This window comes from Centruroides vittatus, unplaced genomic scaffold (genome assembly GCF_030686945.1).
Source record: "Centruroides vittatus isolate TY-2023 unplaced genomic scaffold, ASM3068694v2 contig_667, whole genome shotgun sequence".
NCBI classification, from domain to species: domain Eukaryota; kingdom Metazoa; phylum Arthropoda; class Arachnida; order Scorpiones; family Buthidae; genus Centruroides; species Centruroides vittatus.
Window position 1 is genome coordinate 140,261 of NW_027122419.1, and position 15,338 is coordinate 155,598.

The 15,338-nt window shown below is 30.9% G+C and overlaps 1 protein-coding gene across 1 annotated transcript in view; it reads left to right on the top strand.

The window, feature by feature from the left end:
- Positions 1-14,116, top strand: part of LOC136980078 (ATP-binding cassette sub-family C member 4-like) — a gene marked incomplete at its 3' end in the record, with an annotated part of 36,135 nt that extends 22,019 nt beyond the window's left edge. The window contains exons 3-5 of the mRNA XM_067276120.1: positions 9,415-9,520; positions 9,661-9,879; positions 14,027-14,116. Coding sequence (XP_067132221.1) covers positions 9,415-9,520; positions 9,661-9,879; positions 14,027-14,116 — 415 coding nt within the window. The remainder of the gene's footprint in view (positions 1-9,414; positions 9,521-9,660; positions 9,880-14,026) is intronic.
- Positions 14,117-15,338: the final 1,222 nt, after the last annotated feature.

The window sequence follows — 15,338 nt, forward strand, 5'->3', positions numbered from 1 at the left end:
AAATTTATGACGAATGACGATTCTTTTCGTAAAATTGAAGCAATTTTTTTTTCTTCTTCAATGTGTTCGTGTTTAATGTTATTTTTATTTTTATTTTTTTATTATTTTTATTATTTTTAAAAAAATAATAATATTGATCTTTATTTTGCGTAAAAGGCTTTCGCCTGTTACAAGGGCGTTTTATTTAAACGCATATTTACACTCGTATAATAACATCTCAACAACATTGATATTTTCTATTTACTGCTCTATAGAATTTCATTAATATTTTGTCACAATTATCATTTAGTAGATTGTTTAACGTAGTTATATAACATGTAAATTATGTTAGTATTAGCACTATCAAACATCTTATACATTTCCTTCTCGATGGTACAGTTAGCCAATGGCCCAATTTGGAGCTTTTGTAGTTTATCCTTTTTGTTACAGCATTCGCATATAATATGAAGTTTAGATAAATTTTTGGTACAATTTGGACATTTAGATTGGGTGTAGTCTATATATTTGTCATTTATAATTATTTCATATTTATTTAGCCTAATCTGTATAAAAAACTTTTTGATGTTAAAGGCTAGGTTTGTCAATATATAGTTGTTATTCACTGGGTAATTTAAAATTGTTGTATACCAGCTTGTGTTTTCTCATTTTCGTATATCTTCAATGTCTTGAACAATAGAGTGCTCCATAGCTCTGTATATTATTTCTTTACTATATTGCTCCATATTATATGTACGATCCAAAAACAGTTTAATAGAGAAAACATATTTATTTACTATCTTCGATAGCTGCATTATCCAGCTTCGTCTTAAATCCGTTTCCCTTGATTTGTTGTATAGTAAAAACAGTAATTTTGTTGTTATGTCTTCTGCCTTAATAATTTTTTGTAAAATCATTAAATATCTTTTTATTAGTATAGTATTTAATCTGAATCTATTTGTTTCTAATCTTAAGGCGCTGCCCGGGATATTAAATTCTAGCTGGAATGTCGAAATTGAAGCAATTTGGAAATCAAAATAGAATAGAATTTAACAATGGTAGACAATATAAAATAAATATTGAAAATTATAACAAGATAATTATGATTAATAGATATATCTAAATTAATAGATGTTATATGTTTTTTCTCGAAGCAAGAATTGGCATTTAGAGAAAGTAGGGAATTTATTGAATCTAATAACAGAGGTAATTATATTGAACTTTCTTATTTATTAAGTACGTCAGATAATTTATTAAAAATACATTTAAAGAAGTATACGGTTTTTACTGGCTTATCGAACAAACGAATACGAACGGGCCCTGACGCGCAATTAATTGATTGCCCCTGTAAGTCGGCTTCTTACAGAAACACAACTTCCCTATCATCAAATGTCACGGCACGCCACTAAAGAACTTAGAAAGGAAGATATTGATAGAACAACAAGTTTGAGGTGTAAAGAAGAAAAAACAAAGAAACAACTGTTCAGAGAAAAGACTGAGACAGTGACCCATCCAAGACCATGAGGCCAAAAAATCCCGAGTATTTTCTTCTTCCCCTTCGTACTATTCTTAGATACTTATTTTTTCCGCTTCTTTTTCTTTAGTTATAAATTATAGTTATAAGTCAATTTGCGGATATTTGTCACATCACGTGGAATTGATTGCTCAGAAAAAGGGGTCCAATGCCCACTGTATAATACTCTTGTTTTGCTTTGTAAGTTGGGATCAACTTAAAAAAACCGACTCAAGGCAAGACTAAACTACTTGTTAAAGAAGGAATCTGCAACTTTTAATTTTTGTGTTATTCTGTTCGCAGAGTATCATCATTGTCAGAATTAGAATCATCTAGACATATGATTCCCGCCGTTTCTCTATTTTCAAACGAACAACGCTGGACATTGGAGAAACAGCCATTGGTTTCGAAAGCAGAATCACTGATTGGCCACCTATCATCGCCGGACCTCCGACAGAGCTACGAAGCTCTGATTGGTCAACCAATCCTATCTTCAATCCATATAAAAAAATCAAGGTTTGGTAGGATGCATTCCTACCAAAACTTGGTTGGTCAAATGAACTCGATTAAGAATGTTTTTTTCGTCTCTACAAGTCGTCACAAAGTGCAGTGTTTGCTCAATAGTTTGCTAATAATATTTTGAACTCTAAAGTGGATTTTGGTTTTTATTCATATTAAACTAAAAAGTTATTTAATAAAAATATAATTAAACCTCAAGAACAATGAGTAGGAAAAGGTCAATTGAAAAGAAACATCGTAATTTTCAAGAAAAATGGGAACTACAATATTTTTGTGTCCAAGACAAGAATAAAATATTATGCTTGATATGTAAAAACTCTATTTTATTTTTTAAGGAATATAATCTTAAAAGGCACTATGACAGAAATCATAAAAGAAACTATGACCGTTATGTTGCAATACTTCGTGAAGACAAATTGTCGGTATTGAAATCAATTCTTCAAAAACAACAAAGTGTATTCACTAAATCTGTTTGCTTACAGATGTCGTAAAAGTAAGTTATATATTATCACATTTTATTACAAGAAGATCGAAACCATTTACTGAAGGAGAATTTATTAGTGAATGCTTAATTAAAGCAGCAGAAGTATTATGTCCAGCACAAGTAAAAAAATTTAAAAGTGTAAGTTTAAGTCAAAATACTGTAGCTAGCAGAGTTGATGAAATAGCCGAGAATTTGAGAAATCAGAATAATTCAATAATATCAACATTTCAAGCCAACTCTATTGCAATTGATGAAAGTACAGATATTCGAAATACCGCTCAGCTGGCCATTTTTATTCGCAGATGCGACGTTAATTTAAAAATAATGTTTAGAAATCTTTCCTATGCATAATAAAACCACTGAAGCTATGTTTGATGCACTTATGGAAGTTTTGAAGAAGTATAAGTTACTATCAGAAAAGTTGCTTTTTCTTGTAATTGATGGTGTACAGTACCTACCATGACCGGTATTACTAAAGGAGTTATTGCAAGATTAAAAGAATCATGCAAACAGCATGGTAATAATAATTTTGAACATTTTCATTGTATTATTCATCAGCAAGTACTGTACTCTAAAGTTTTAAATATCGGACATGTTTTAAAAATAGTCACCAAAATTGTAAATTATATTCGAGCACGTGGACTTAATCATCGTCAATTTGCTTCATTTCTGGAAGATATAGATGTGAATACATCGATATACCATATACGAAAGTTCGATGGCTTCGAGTCATAAAGTGTTAAAACAATTCTTTAATTAAACTGCTGGCATAAATCGTAATTTTCTTGGAAACAAACATTATGAATGTGCTGAATTAAAAGTTGGGCAATAGATAAAGGACCTGGTTTTCTCAGCTGCTATTACTAGTCATCTTAATCAAATTAATCTTAAGCTTCAATGCAAAAATCATGTTGCTAGAATGCTATTTGATAATATTAACGCTTTCAAACAAAAATTATTACTTTGGTGATAACAAATCGATAAAGAAAACTTGTCAAATTTTGAAAGCTGTCAATATCTATTGCTTAAATCACCTAAATTAAAATTTACAGAATATGCTCACCAAATTAAATTATTAGAAACGGAATTCGATCGAAGATTTTCTGATTTTCAAAGCTGCGAATTACAACTTCGTCTTTTTACTTCACCTCTATCTATCAATCAGTGGCGTGCCGTAATTGGAAACAGTGGAAGCGCTGCTCGCACCTTCTAATGATATTCCCTTGTATTTTCTAAAATATAAATTTTTATATTTTAACGAACTTTGAATTAATTAAAATTAATATTTTATTATAATTGCATTATGTATCTTATTAAAAATTTTACACTATATGTGAAAAAGCGATAAGATTGCTATTGTATATTCGAATGTCAGTGACGGATTAAAAGTGCTAACGAGACAGCTTTCAGGACGAGAATAACTGAATGGTGTAAAGCAGCCAGAGGGCATTGGCGCATGCGCTTTACAGAGAACCAACCTCAGCCGGTTTAGCTGGTGGAAACTACACAGCCGTGTAACGCTTTCAACGATTCTATCCCATGGCCACTGGGTAGGGAGCTATCTGACTAAGTGAATTGTTTAAGATTTAAAAAGTAAAGAGTATTCAATGCTATTTTTATGTACGTTTTGTTTGGAAAGTTATATTTAATTATAATTTTTTGAAAATTATACTGTAATTATATTGACAGATTTTCAGACATAAAATCTTTAGAATTTTTATCACTTTTAGATGTTAAAGATTTTAACGTTTTGAAAAACAATTTTTCCAGCCGTGTTTTAATTCTTTAAATTAAGTAAATTTTATAGAAAATTTTTTGATTTATCTAAATTACGTAGTGAATCGCAATATTTATATTCGTGTTCAGACTATATTGGCAAGTAACTCTTAGACATAAAAAGTACTATAATTAATGTCAATCCGAACAAAAACGTACTAAAAGAATTATATGATTTAATATCATTTCTACGGTACCATCTACTAGTGCGTCTGTTGAGCGCAGTTTTACGACCACGTAGCAAATTCATACATTCGCTAGGAACACTTAGTCAGAGGAAAAATTATGGTCGCAAGCGTTGCTTTCGATAGAAAAAGAGCTTTCAAATACGTTGATAGAGTCGACGACAAGCGACTTTTATCATAAAGTAATTAACGACTTTGCGGAAAAAATCGCCGAAGAGTTAGTTTATAAAAATTTAAAAAACAAGTTTTTCTATCATTGTATCGTATCAATTTGTATTATTTGTATTTTAGAACTAAAATACATAAATTGTTTATTTTTGTCGTTTCCAGTATTTGTTTAAAACTTTTATGGAAATGTGATATATCAAACAGGTCTGACCCGTTACGAAAGATCCGAATAAACGGTTAATTTAGAGAAAAATTCATTAGTTTAAAAAAACATAGGTAAAAGTCGTTTGTAGTCGGACACCCATTGTTTATATCAAACTGCCAGGCAGAAACCATAAATCGCGGGAGAAAGTCTTCCTATGATCGGTGGAAAATCGAATTCATCTTCAATTTTGACTTTTCTCGCTCTCCAGGTAAGAGTCTCGTTAAGTTTAGTAACGAGGAATCAACCACTCGGAAAGCGTGATTGAGGAAGAACGAACGACCAATCAAAATGGACGAAAGAAAAAATGGAGATTGATATAATCTCTGACGATCGAGGATACCGGGTACTCGGTTAACGTTCCGAATAACCAAAGCCCCGTGTGTGAACGCGCAAAAAAAAAAAAAAAAAAACAATTTTTTGTCTATTGTACCAACCCGTAACCCATGCCACTTCGGACTTACACCGCGTTTCCCGACACCAATGGACGAAGTCTCCCCGTGCCTTACAGACTCGTCAACGCCACTGTTCCGGGGCCACCTTCGATCGACCACTGAGGAATTACATCGACGCCCAGGACGTCCAAACAGCTGACTGTCCTAAAGCAAACTATTTTTGAACATAGTGTATGTATATTTTATATTAAAATAAACGGTTTTTGTCAGATACTTGTCGTCTTTGTCTCTACAGCCACCACCCACGTACGAATGGACCCTAGACCATTACTGACGCTCAATTAACTGATTGCCCCTGGAAGTCGGCTTCTTACAGAAACACAGCTTCTCTAACGTCAAATGTCACAACACGCCACTGCTATCGATATTGAAATCGTTGATAAAAACTTACAAATAGAATTAATTGAAATCCAATGTGATAATTTCCTAAAGCAAAAATATATGGAAGTTAGAATTCCAGATTTTTATACGTATTTATCTGTAGATCGGTTTCCTAAAGTGTTATCGTGTGTTATGCATATAATAGCTATGTTTGGAAGCACTTATTTGTGCGAGCGACTATTTTCTTTAATGAAAAATAACAAAAATTCAAAAAAGTCAAAATCAACCGATCAACATTTACCATCAATTTTAAAAATTGCATCAGTTCAATACATTCAATCGAATTTTGATTACTTGCTTTGTGAAAAACGCTGTCAAATATCTTTTAAAAAGTAATATTAAACTGTGATTTTGTTCATTTCTTATTATAACTTTTGTTTTTTATAAAAAGTATAAAATATTTATAGTTTGTTTAAAAAATAACATGAAATATAAAATGTCTATATATGTATAATACACGACACATTGAGTGTAATAAATACATAATACATAACATACTGATTCTAGAAATAGTATTTTATAAATTTTCTGAACATTGAAAACATGCAGCTTTTCACTTAATACAAAATAGATCATGTGGCCTGTAATATCATATGAGTTTGACATGCCTGCCATAGAAGAAAGCAGTCAATAAAAAAAACCAAGCATAAAAGATAGCAGTCTGCCATAGGAATCCTCTTGTCTAAAGATTTAATTAGTGTGCTGAGAAGCAAGAAGATAGTTCTTGCTTCACTCATCATCATCCTCCCAAACTTTATTGCCATTGTTCAATAGCATCATCCTTTTGCTGCCAATCTGAAGACTACTAACCGATCAACAGTCAAGGTAGTACTGTATATCATGATATTTGTAAACTCTATCTCTCACGTGAATAGGATAGGGATTATAATCTGTTGTATAATTGTATTTTTTTTTGTTGATGTTGTTGTTGTTCTCATTAAATTTAGTTTTGTTGCTTAATGATGGTCTTCTCAATGAACTCCATGCCATGCCAAAGTCTTATTACTTATCTATGATCTTTCCCTCTCAGAAAAGTTTATTAATTTGTTCATTAGCATTACTAACATTCTATTTAGGTTGGTGTCAGGAAAACAAGCTTAGAGGAGGATTCTACAAACTCCCTGTACATAAATTTTATATCATAAAAACACACATCTTCTAACCCTGCAGGCAGATCAATCCAATCTGAGAGCCGAAACACATAAGAAACCATTTCTTATCCACCGGATTCTCACAGTAAAACACCTTTAAAAAATTTTTAAAATTGTGTACAATAGATAAACCTGGGGTTATAATACACACTAAGGTGTTTAGATTTTTAGAAAATAATAAAATTTACAGAACACTACAGAGGATATCTCATTAAATTTCTCGAACTCTTCAATATCCCTAACATGCCTATCTTTTCTTGCAAATTTATGTGTGATGCAAGTGAGCTTTAGTCTTGCCACTCCTAACATCTGAACTTTAGTCAAGCTGCTAATTTGGCAACATCAGTGAGAAATTCAAAGAAATGATTAATTCGAATACCATTCATATCTCTTGAAAACGATGGTAGTAATGGCACTAGAGTACCTAGATTATCAAATACTGCCTTAGGATTTTTTTCCCTTATTTTACTTAAACCTATCTACAATTAACTTATATACAGACTTATCTATCTATGGAAAACGAAACCTATTTAGAGAAAACAAAATCTCTAGTTTGGTATCTTAACACTATTTTGAACCTTACTTTTTTCCCCTTGGTGAAACCAATATGTGGTTTTTACAAATTTCAGACCTGTTAATAGTCGTTATTTTGGAAGTTAATGCCAACAAAACTCCACTTCTGCTAACACTACAATGTGAGTTCAATTCATTACAAAATCTATTCATAATGTCTTGAAGAAGTCAATTCCAGCATTATTGACCTATCGAAATAAACTTCATTCTCTACAAACTAATATGTATGATTCTGGAAGCTGAGGCAAGTCAAAACCCCACTTCCTAGACACGAATATGTGGGAATCCAGTGGGTAAGAAATGGTTTTCTTAGGCGTTTTGGCTTTAGACTGGACAGATTAGCCTGCACAAGGTCTTAGAATGGGATTTTAATAATATAAAATTTAGGTATAGGAAGTTTGTAGTATCCTCCTCTAAGTTTATTTTCCTGACACCAGCCTAAACAGAGCGTTAGGAAGGCTAATGAATAAATTAATAAACATTTCCGAGAGGGAAGGATTGTAGAGAAGTAATAAGACTTTGGCATGGCATTGAGTTCATTGAGAAGACCATCATTAAGCAACAAAACAAAATTTAATGAGAACAACAACAACAAACAAATACAATTATACAAGAGATTATAATCCTTATCTTATTCGCATGAGAGAGAGAGAGTTTACAAATATCAAGATTTACTACCTCGACTGTTGATCAGTTAGTAGTCTTCGGATTAGCAACAAAGGGATGATGCCGTGGAACAACGGCAGTAAAGTTTGGGAGGAGGATGATGAGTGAAGCAAGAACTATGTTCTTGTTTCACTCATCATCTTCCTCCCAAACTTCCTCATCATCCTCCTCCCAAACTTTACTCATCAGTTTTTTGTCTAAAGTCATAATTGGTGTGCTATGTTCTTGCTTCTCAGCACACAAATTAAGTTTTTAGAAAAAAGGATTCCTATGGCAGACTGCCGTCTTCTATGACAATATCGGGTTTCTATTCACTACTGTCGTTTATGACAAGGTCAGGTTTCTTTCTATTGACTGCCTGCCGTTTATCGCAAATCTTTTCTTCTGCAGACTGCTGTCAATTATGGCCCAATCTAGTGATGAATTGCGTCTCCTTTGGCATGTTCGAATTCTCGTGAACTGTATCGAATGGCAGGAAAATCACCCCTTTTATCGTATTTCCTGAGCAATAGTGTAAAAGGATTTTCGGTTACTAGTAGGATGTATGGGGTGATGCAGAGGGGTAGATAAACAGATGGTTGTCCAAATTTGGAAAAAAGGTCTTAGAGATGCGAAGTTGATTTTCTTCTTTTCGTAAAAAGTGACACTGTATCTTTATTTTGTAAACAACTTAAAAATCCTAGATTTATTTCCCATTCTAATTAATTAATAAATATCCCAATTTTCACATCACATTGTTTACCCGGTGTAATGAACTCTTATGTAAGATAATCATTGCAGTTATGTAAATCTAGTACTGTAATGAGCCGAGCATTGCCCAGGCAAAACATAACAAAATCAAAGATTAAGATTAGAAGTGCAAAGTAATCTAATACATTATTTCATACTTCTAACCTTTCTTGTAGTATAAAAGAAAGAAGTATGAAATAATGTATTAGATTACTTTGCACTTCTAATCTAAATTATTGGTTTTGTCATATGTTGTTTAGTCAATACCAGGCTCACCTGCTAGAATATATATATATATGACTATGACTATTCTGAGTTAAGATTACATCTATCTTGTGACATGTAGCAATGTTGCCCAGACTCACTCTTCAAATCAGTTTCGCTTGTTTTTTGGGTTCTTAGCACACTACATGACCAAACACATTTTGATTTGAACATTACTAGCATGACTGATTATTAATTGATAGACTTCGTATTAACAGGTGCCGGATTAATAAACACTTACACTATTTGCGTAGTAAAATGACAGTATTAATAGCGTTATTAATTAGTCATAAATTTAAAAAAATATTGAAATATTCATTAGGGATATTGTTTTAATTTATTATGTTTGTTTCATTGCAATTTTGTTTTCAGAGAGTGGAACAAAGAACTACAGAAGAAAAATCCAAACATACTGAAAGCTGTATTACGATTCGTTGGATGGAAATTCTTAACATTAATTTTACTTGTATTGATTCAGGTACTTCACAATTGTTTCGCTTAAACGTTAATCATATATTAATGTTTAAGCGAAAAATTATATCAGTTATTTAAAATAATTAATAAATAAATATGTTATTTAAAATAATTTAAATAACTGATATTCGCGTATATTTGCAGGATACGGCAGTGGTCGCAGGCCAAGTACACTTCTTAGGATTAACAGTACATTATTTTGACAATAGGTTGGAATGGAATCAATACAATATTTACTTAACCGTTGCTGGATTTTTTGGCGTGACTGCAATATTTTTGTTTACATTTAATACTAATTTTATTATGACAGAATTAATTGGAATGAAATTAAAGATTGCTTTTTGCACGATTGTATATAGAAAAGTGAGTATCAGTCATAATGTATTATGAATATATTATTATATTTATATTCTTCAGAAGAAAGGACATTTTCAAATGAAAGGTTTGTTGCATGCTTAAATTTTCTACAAAAAATTATGATTCGTTGTTAATTTACACACTATAGTAATACTGCGTTTTATGTTTGCATTATTGAATTAAATTTAATTAACATAGATACAAAATGTCCAATTCACTTATGTATTATTTTCATGTTAAGTGCATAATTATAGATTTTTAAACAGCATCTAATAGTTCTTAATACTTCGAAACCGTGTTTTATAATTTCTTTGGCTTTGGAATGAGAGCCAAAGGATCTCAAACTAATAGTGTCAATAATAAACAATGGTGAAATATTGGTGGGCTACTACCATAGAAATGGCCTTGCTTAAGAATATATAAAGAAAAAAAATGCAAGAAAGTTTTTAATTTGATATTTGTCTTTACCATAAACAGAAAAGTAAGCTTAAATGTACAGTACTTAAATTTCCACATTTTGAATCTTTTGTACTGTACCACGTTATTATATATAAATATGCAGAATTTAGTATTTATTCACATTTTCTATAAATAAAGTCGCAGTTAAAAAAATAGCCATATTATTTTAAAAACATATCTTTACATGTCAATATTTCTTTTATCTTTATTAACATAGACAAGTGTTGTCTAACACAGTTAAATTAAACTGACACATTACTGTATGTGAACAGTATAATGATAACATGTTATATCGTACTGCTTGGACGTGCTTTTCTGAAAATAATATTCTGAAATTTATTACTGATAGAGAAATATTTATACAGTTAACTTAAGTAAAGATACTAAAATAATCTTATAATCTTCGTAATTTGCTTAATAATCTGGTCATTTAATTTTGTTTATTATTCATTTCACCTGTAAGAATTAGTTTATAACATCTATAATTTCACGATGATCACAAAATTAATCGAAAACAATGTTACTTTATGTATTTTATTGCTGGGGGAAAATTGAAATATCTATTTTTCATTATTTATACGAGGGCTATTTTTTAAATAAGGTCTGTTTGTGAATGAAAGTGAGAATAACGCGCAATCACGGCGGTATGCATGCGCTTCTGCTCCGAGCAAGCTTGGCGCGCGTTTTGACGCCATTTGCAGCTCTATCGTCTGTCTGTATGCTGAGCTGTAGAAGTTTAAAATGTTTAAGAAAATTGAGTCTCCCGCCGACTGTGAGATACGATCTGTTATTCGATTCTTGAATGCAAGAAACTTGGCAGCAGCGGAAATTCACCGTCAGATTTGTGAAGTTTACGGTGATAATGCTATGAGTGACAGTAAAGTTCGAAAATGGGTAAGAATGTTCAAGGATGGGCGAGTTAATGTGCATGATGAGCCACGACCTGGCCGACCTTCTCTGATTTCTGAAGATTTGATTCGTGATGTGGATAACAAAATTCGAGAGGACCGACGATTCACGATTTCAACGTTATCAATTGAATTTCCACAGATTCCAAGATCAGTTTTGTATACCATTGTTTCGGAGAAATTGAATTATCGAAAATTGTTTTCTCGGTGCGTTTCAAAACTGCTTTCTGGCGATCGCAAAACAAAAAGTTTAAACAGTGCTTTATCGTTTTGACTCGATACTATCATCCACACAGTCCAGATCTTGCACCCAGTGATTTTCACTTGTTTCGATACTTAAAGGAGTTCCTTGGTGGTCAACATTTCAACGACGAAGAAGAAGTAAAAACTGCAGTCGTAGATTGGGCTTCTTGACAAGCGGTAGATTTCTTTGAAGTCGGAATTCGAAAAATTGTTGAGCGGTATGACAAATGTTTAAACAAAATGGAAATTATGTAGAAAAGTAGATAAAAGTATGTAGAATATGGAAAAAAATATATTTTAATGATATTTACAGTATTTTTCTTCTTATTAAAAAACGGACCTTATTTAAAAATAGCCTTCGTAAAAATTCTTGTTTCAACATTTTTAATGTCACTAATTTAATGTTATATCCGAGTTATAAACGTAAATTTCTGCAAAGTCTGTATTTGACAGGAAAAACACTTGACTAGTCGAAAGCAACAAATTCGAAGAAATTGCAAGCGCACTATACTTTTACTCGTTGCATATAATGAGCGCGATTTTATAAATTTTCGATGTAGAATATATAGAGTTTTATAATGGTATTATTATATATATTATTTTCTTATCTATAATGCGTGGCCTAATTCCAATTAATTTCAAACGGGATATTGCATTTGTTTGTGACAATGCAATTTTTCGCCCTGTAGTCTTGTTACATGGCTTTCTCAGGAAGATATCATGAGAAAATATTTAGTAAATTCTAGTTTCCAACAATTAATGTTTTTGCTCATTATGTAGTTGTACCATTCAGTATCTTTACCGAATTCTGTATTTAGTAATTTCATTAAGAATTTTATAAGGTTCTTAATTTACGCATTTTTTATTTTCACCACATGCAAAATTTTCTGTTTTACTCGCGTTAGCTATTCAATCGTGTACAAGTTTTGATGTTTTTTGTAATAGTTCGATCAGTACGTACTTTTTAATTACTCTTGGCTCATTGGTTATCAAATGCTATCTTTAACATTTTCCGAAGTATAATAAAACAATTAATCCAATTTGGCCCAGTTATAATAAAGCAAAGAGTTTTTGTTTACAGAGTGTAGAAATCTGGGATTAATAAAGCGTTGTTTCTCACTTGTGTTCGGCTTCAAATCGGAAAGATCCGCCTGCAGGGTTACTGGATGAGAGTTTACTAATATTTGATTTAGGTGCAGGAAGTTCGTGTGATCTTTTTATCAATTTTTCCTGACACCAACCTAATTAGAGCGTTAGCCACGCTATTTAGTAAATAATTATTATTTTTCCGAGAGGGGGATCATAGATCCGTGATTTGTCAAGAATTCCAAGGATCGGGAGAAATTATCCTTTTTATTCTAGAGTATCTTCCGATAGAAATTATGAATTTATATCAGCTGATAAGATGTATAGGTATGTTAGATATCCAGATGTTTGTAAAAATTACAGATAAGCTCTTGTGAAAAGAAGTTTGATTTCTCCTTTTTGCGCAAAAGTGAGAGATGTGTCATCTGTTAATGAATGAAACATGTAAAAGATATATATTTTTTCCCACTTTAATGTAATAAATATTTGGAAGGAAAATAATTTTATAAAATAAGAAAACAGCATTTCTTTGTTTTCTCCGTCAGAAAAAGAAGAAATGGTTTGGATTAAGATCCAGATTAGGGTCATTGTATACATTGACACTTATTAAATTCTAAATTTCATTACTTAATCGTATAATTTCCTTTCCGATTCTCACACAGAGTTTTAAAATATTTAACAGTTTATTAGCCTTGTTAATGCCTAGTGCTGTCTGATGTATTACTTTCTCAGGAGACAATAAACAAAGATTTGTTATTTTGACTTTGAAACTTAAAATCTTTCTTTTAAGTTTCAATCCAATGTAAAGCTAGCAACTTGAGTTAATTTACAACTATTTCAACACTGATGCGTTTATTTTTTTGTGTTAAAAAATGAAAAGCAAACATAAAACTCATTATTTTGAATCAAGAAACATTTTATATTGTTAGATAGTATGCAAAATACAGAAATTGAAGTTATAAGCGAGTGCCATGCCAACTTTTCACAATGTAGAGAAGTGTAGCGTATTTGAAATGCCACGCACTTAATAGAAATCATTTTCTCATACAAGCGATGAAGGGTTATGTTTATTCAACTTAAACAGTTTTAAATGATTCCAAAGAGTTTAATAGGGTTAGATTGCTCAGGAAAAATTTATAATTGAATTTTTGGTATTAATAATATACTGTCTATCCTTTGATTTGTGAATTCCTTACATCACTTTACAATATGTTATGTAATGTGTATAGTAATATCGCATTAAAGTAACAGTATATTTTACATGTAACATAATTACCCCAAAGTCAAAAAATTTACATTTAACCCATTATTTAATATTAATTCAATTGTTACACTTGTTAAAAAAGTTAGAAAATTTTATTCCATTTCTTTGGGTAACAACTTTGTTAAAAATTACTTAGTTATTGGAACATAAGTTTTTGATAATATTTATTTATTATAAATAAATATTTTTATAGGCAATGAGGTTAAGTCCTTCATCTCTAGAAAAGTCGAATGTTGGGCAAATGGTAAATCTTATAGCAAATGATGTCAGCAAATTTCAAAATGTAAGTTGAAGTTATTATTCATATAAATATTAATTAATACTCATAGCGTATTCATATTTTTATGTGGTGTAATAAAGTTAAATGACGATAAAAACATTATTTTGTATATGTAATTCAATTACCGGTAAATGTGTTTGTATCAAAATCTCTGTTCTTTATACTTTCAATTCTAATTTGAATTAATTCTAGTAAATAATAATAAATTGAAATAAAGAATGGTTACAAAGTCAATCCGTCATACATACAAATATAGTAGAAGTATAACTGATGCTGTCGCTCTACTGGACCTATGTCACAATTTCGATGTCACTTATCAGCCGCTGTGTTCATTTTAATAACACATGCGGTTCAGCATCTTAACAAATCTACTGACTAAAATTGTGATAGGCAGTCGTTTTTCGCATGTAACAACGAAATAATTTTATAAGATTTGTATGTGTTCACTGCACCCACAATAGTAGTTACGTAATTTTGTTTCTAGTGCAAAAGTTTCATGTTTTTTTTTAGTTTTTAGTTTTTTGTTTCGAAATAGGAAATAAGCATAGCAAATGAGCCAACTCAATTCATTTTAATTACAATATGCATTATTCGCTCGAATCAAGTGTGCAATACGTTTTGTGAGTAAATAAAATTTCCCTTAGAAAATAATGATTGTCAGTTTGTTATACCTAAAAGTACGTTAAATTTAATACATAATTATGAAAAAGTACAATATCAGATTTCTCAAAATGTTAAATTTTTTTGACTATGCAATTCTTGTTTTTGTATTCGAAGTCAATGTTATGTAAGAGATATTTCTAATACTTTCAAAAAAAAACTTCTGTTGAGACAAAATAAATGATCATTAATGCTGTATTAATAAGTTAATAAGTCTATACAGATCAAATAAAAAATAATTAAACTTGAAAAACAACATTATATACATTATATAATATTGGTCTATCTATCGGACCAGAACAGAATAAGTGCAACTTCATCTCACATTAGTTTAGGATCAATCTAAAACTTCTAAAACATGTTGTATGGAATTATCGATAATGCCGGATTATGGAATGTTTTGAAATTTTCACAAAATGTAAGAGAATATACGCAATTTGATCTTTCCATATTTTGTACTGTGTAAGCTGCAATACGTTTCTAATCAGTTTTACATGTACTCTACTCCATCTGAATAAGATTCAGTGTATTTCTCTACATTGATAACTTTGAAATACCCGCATAA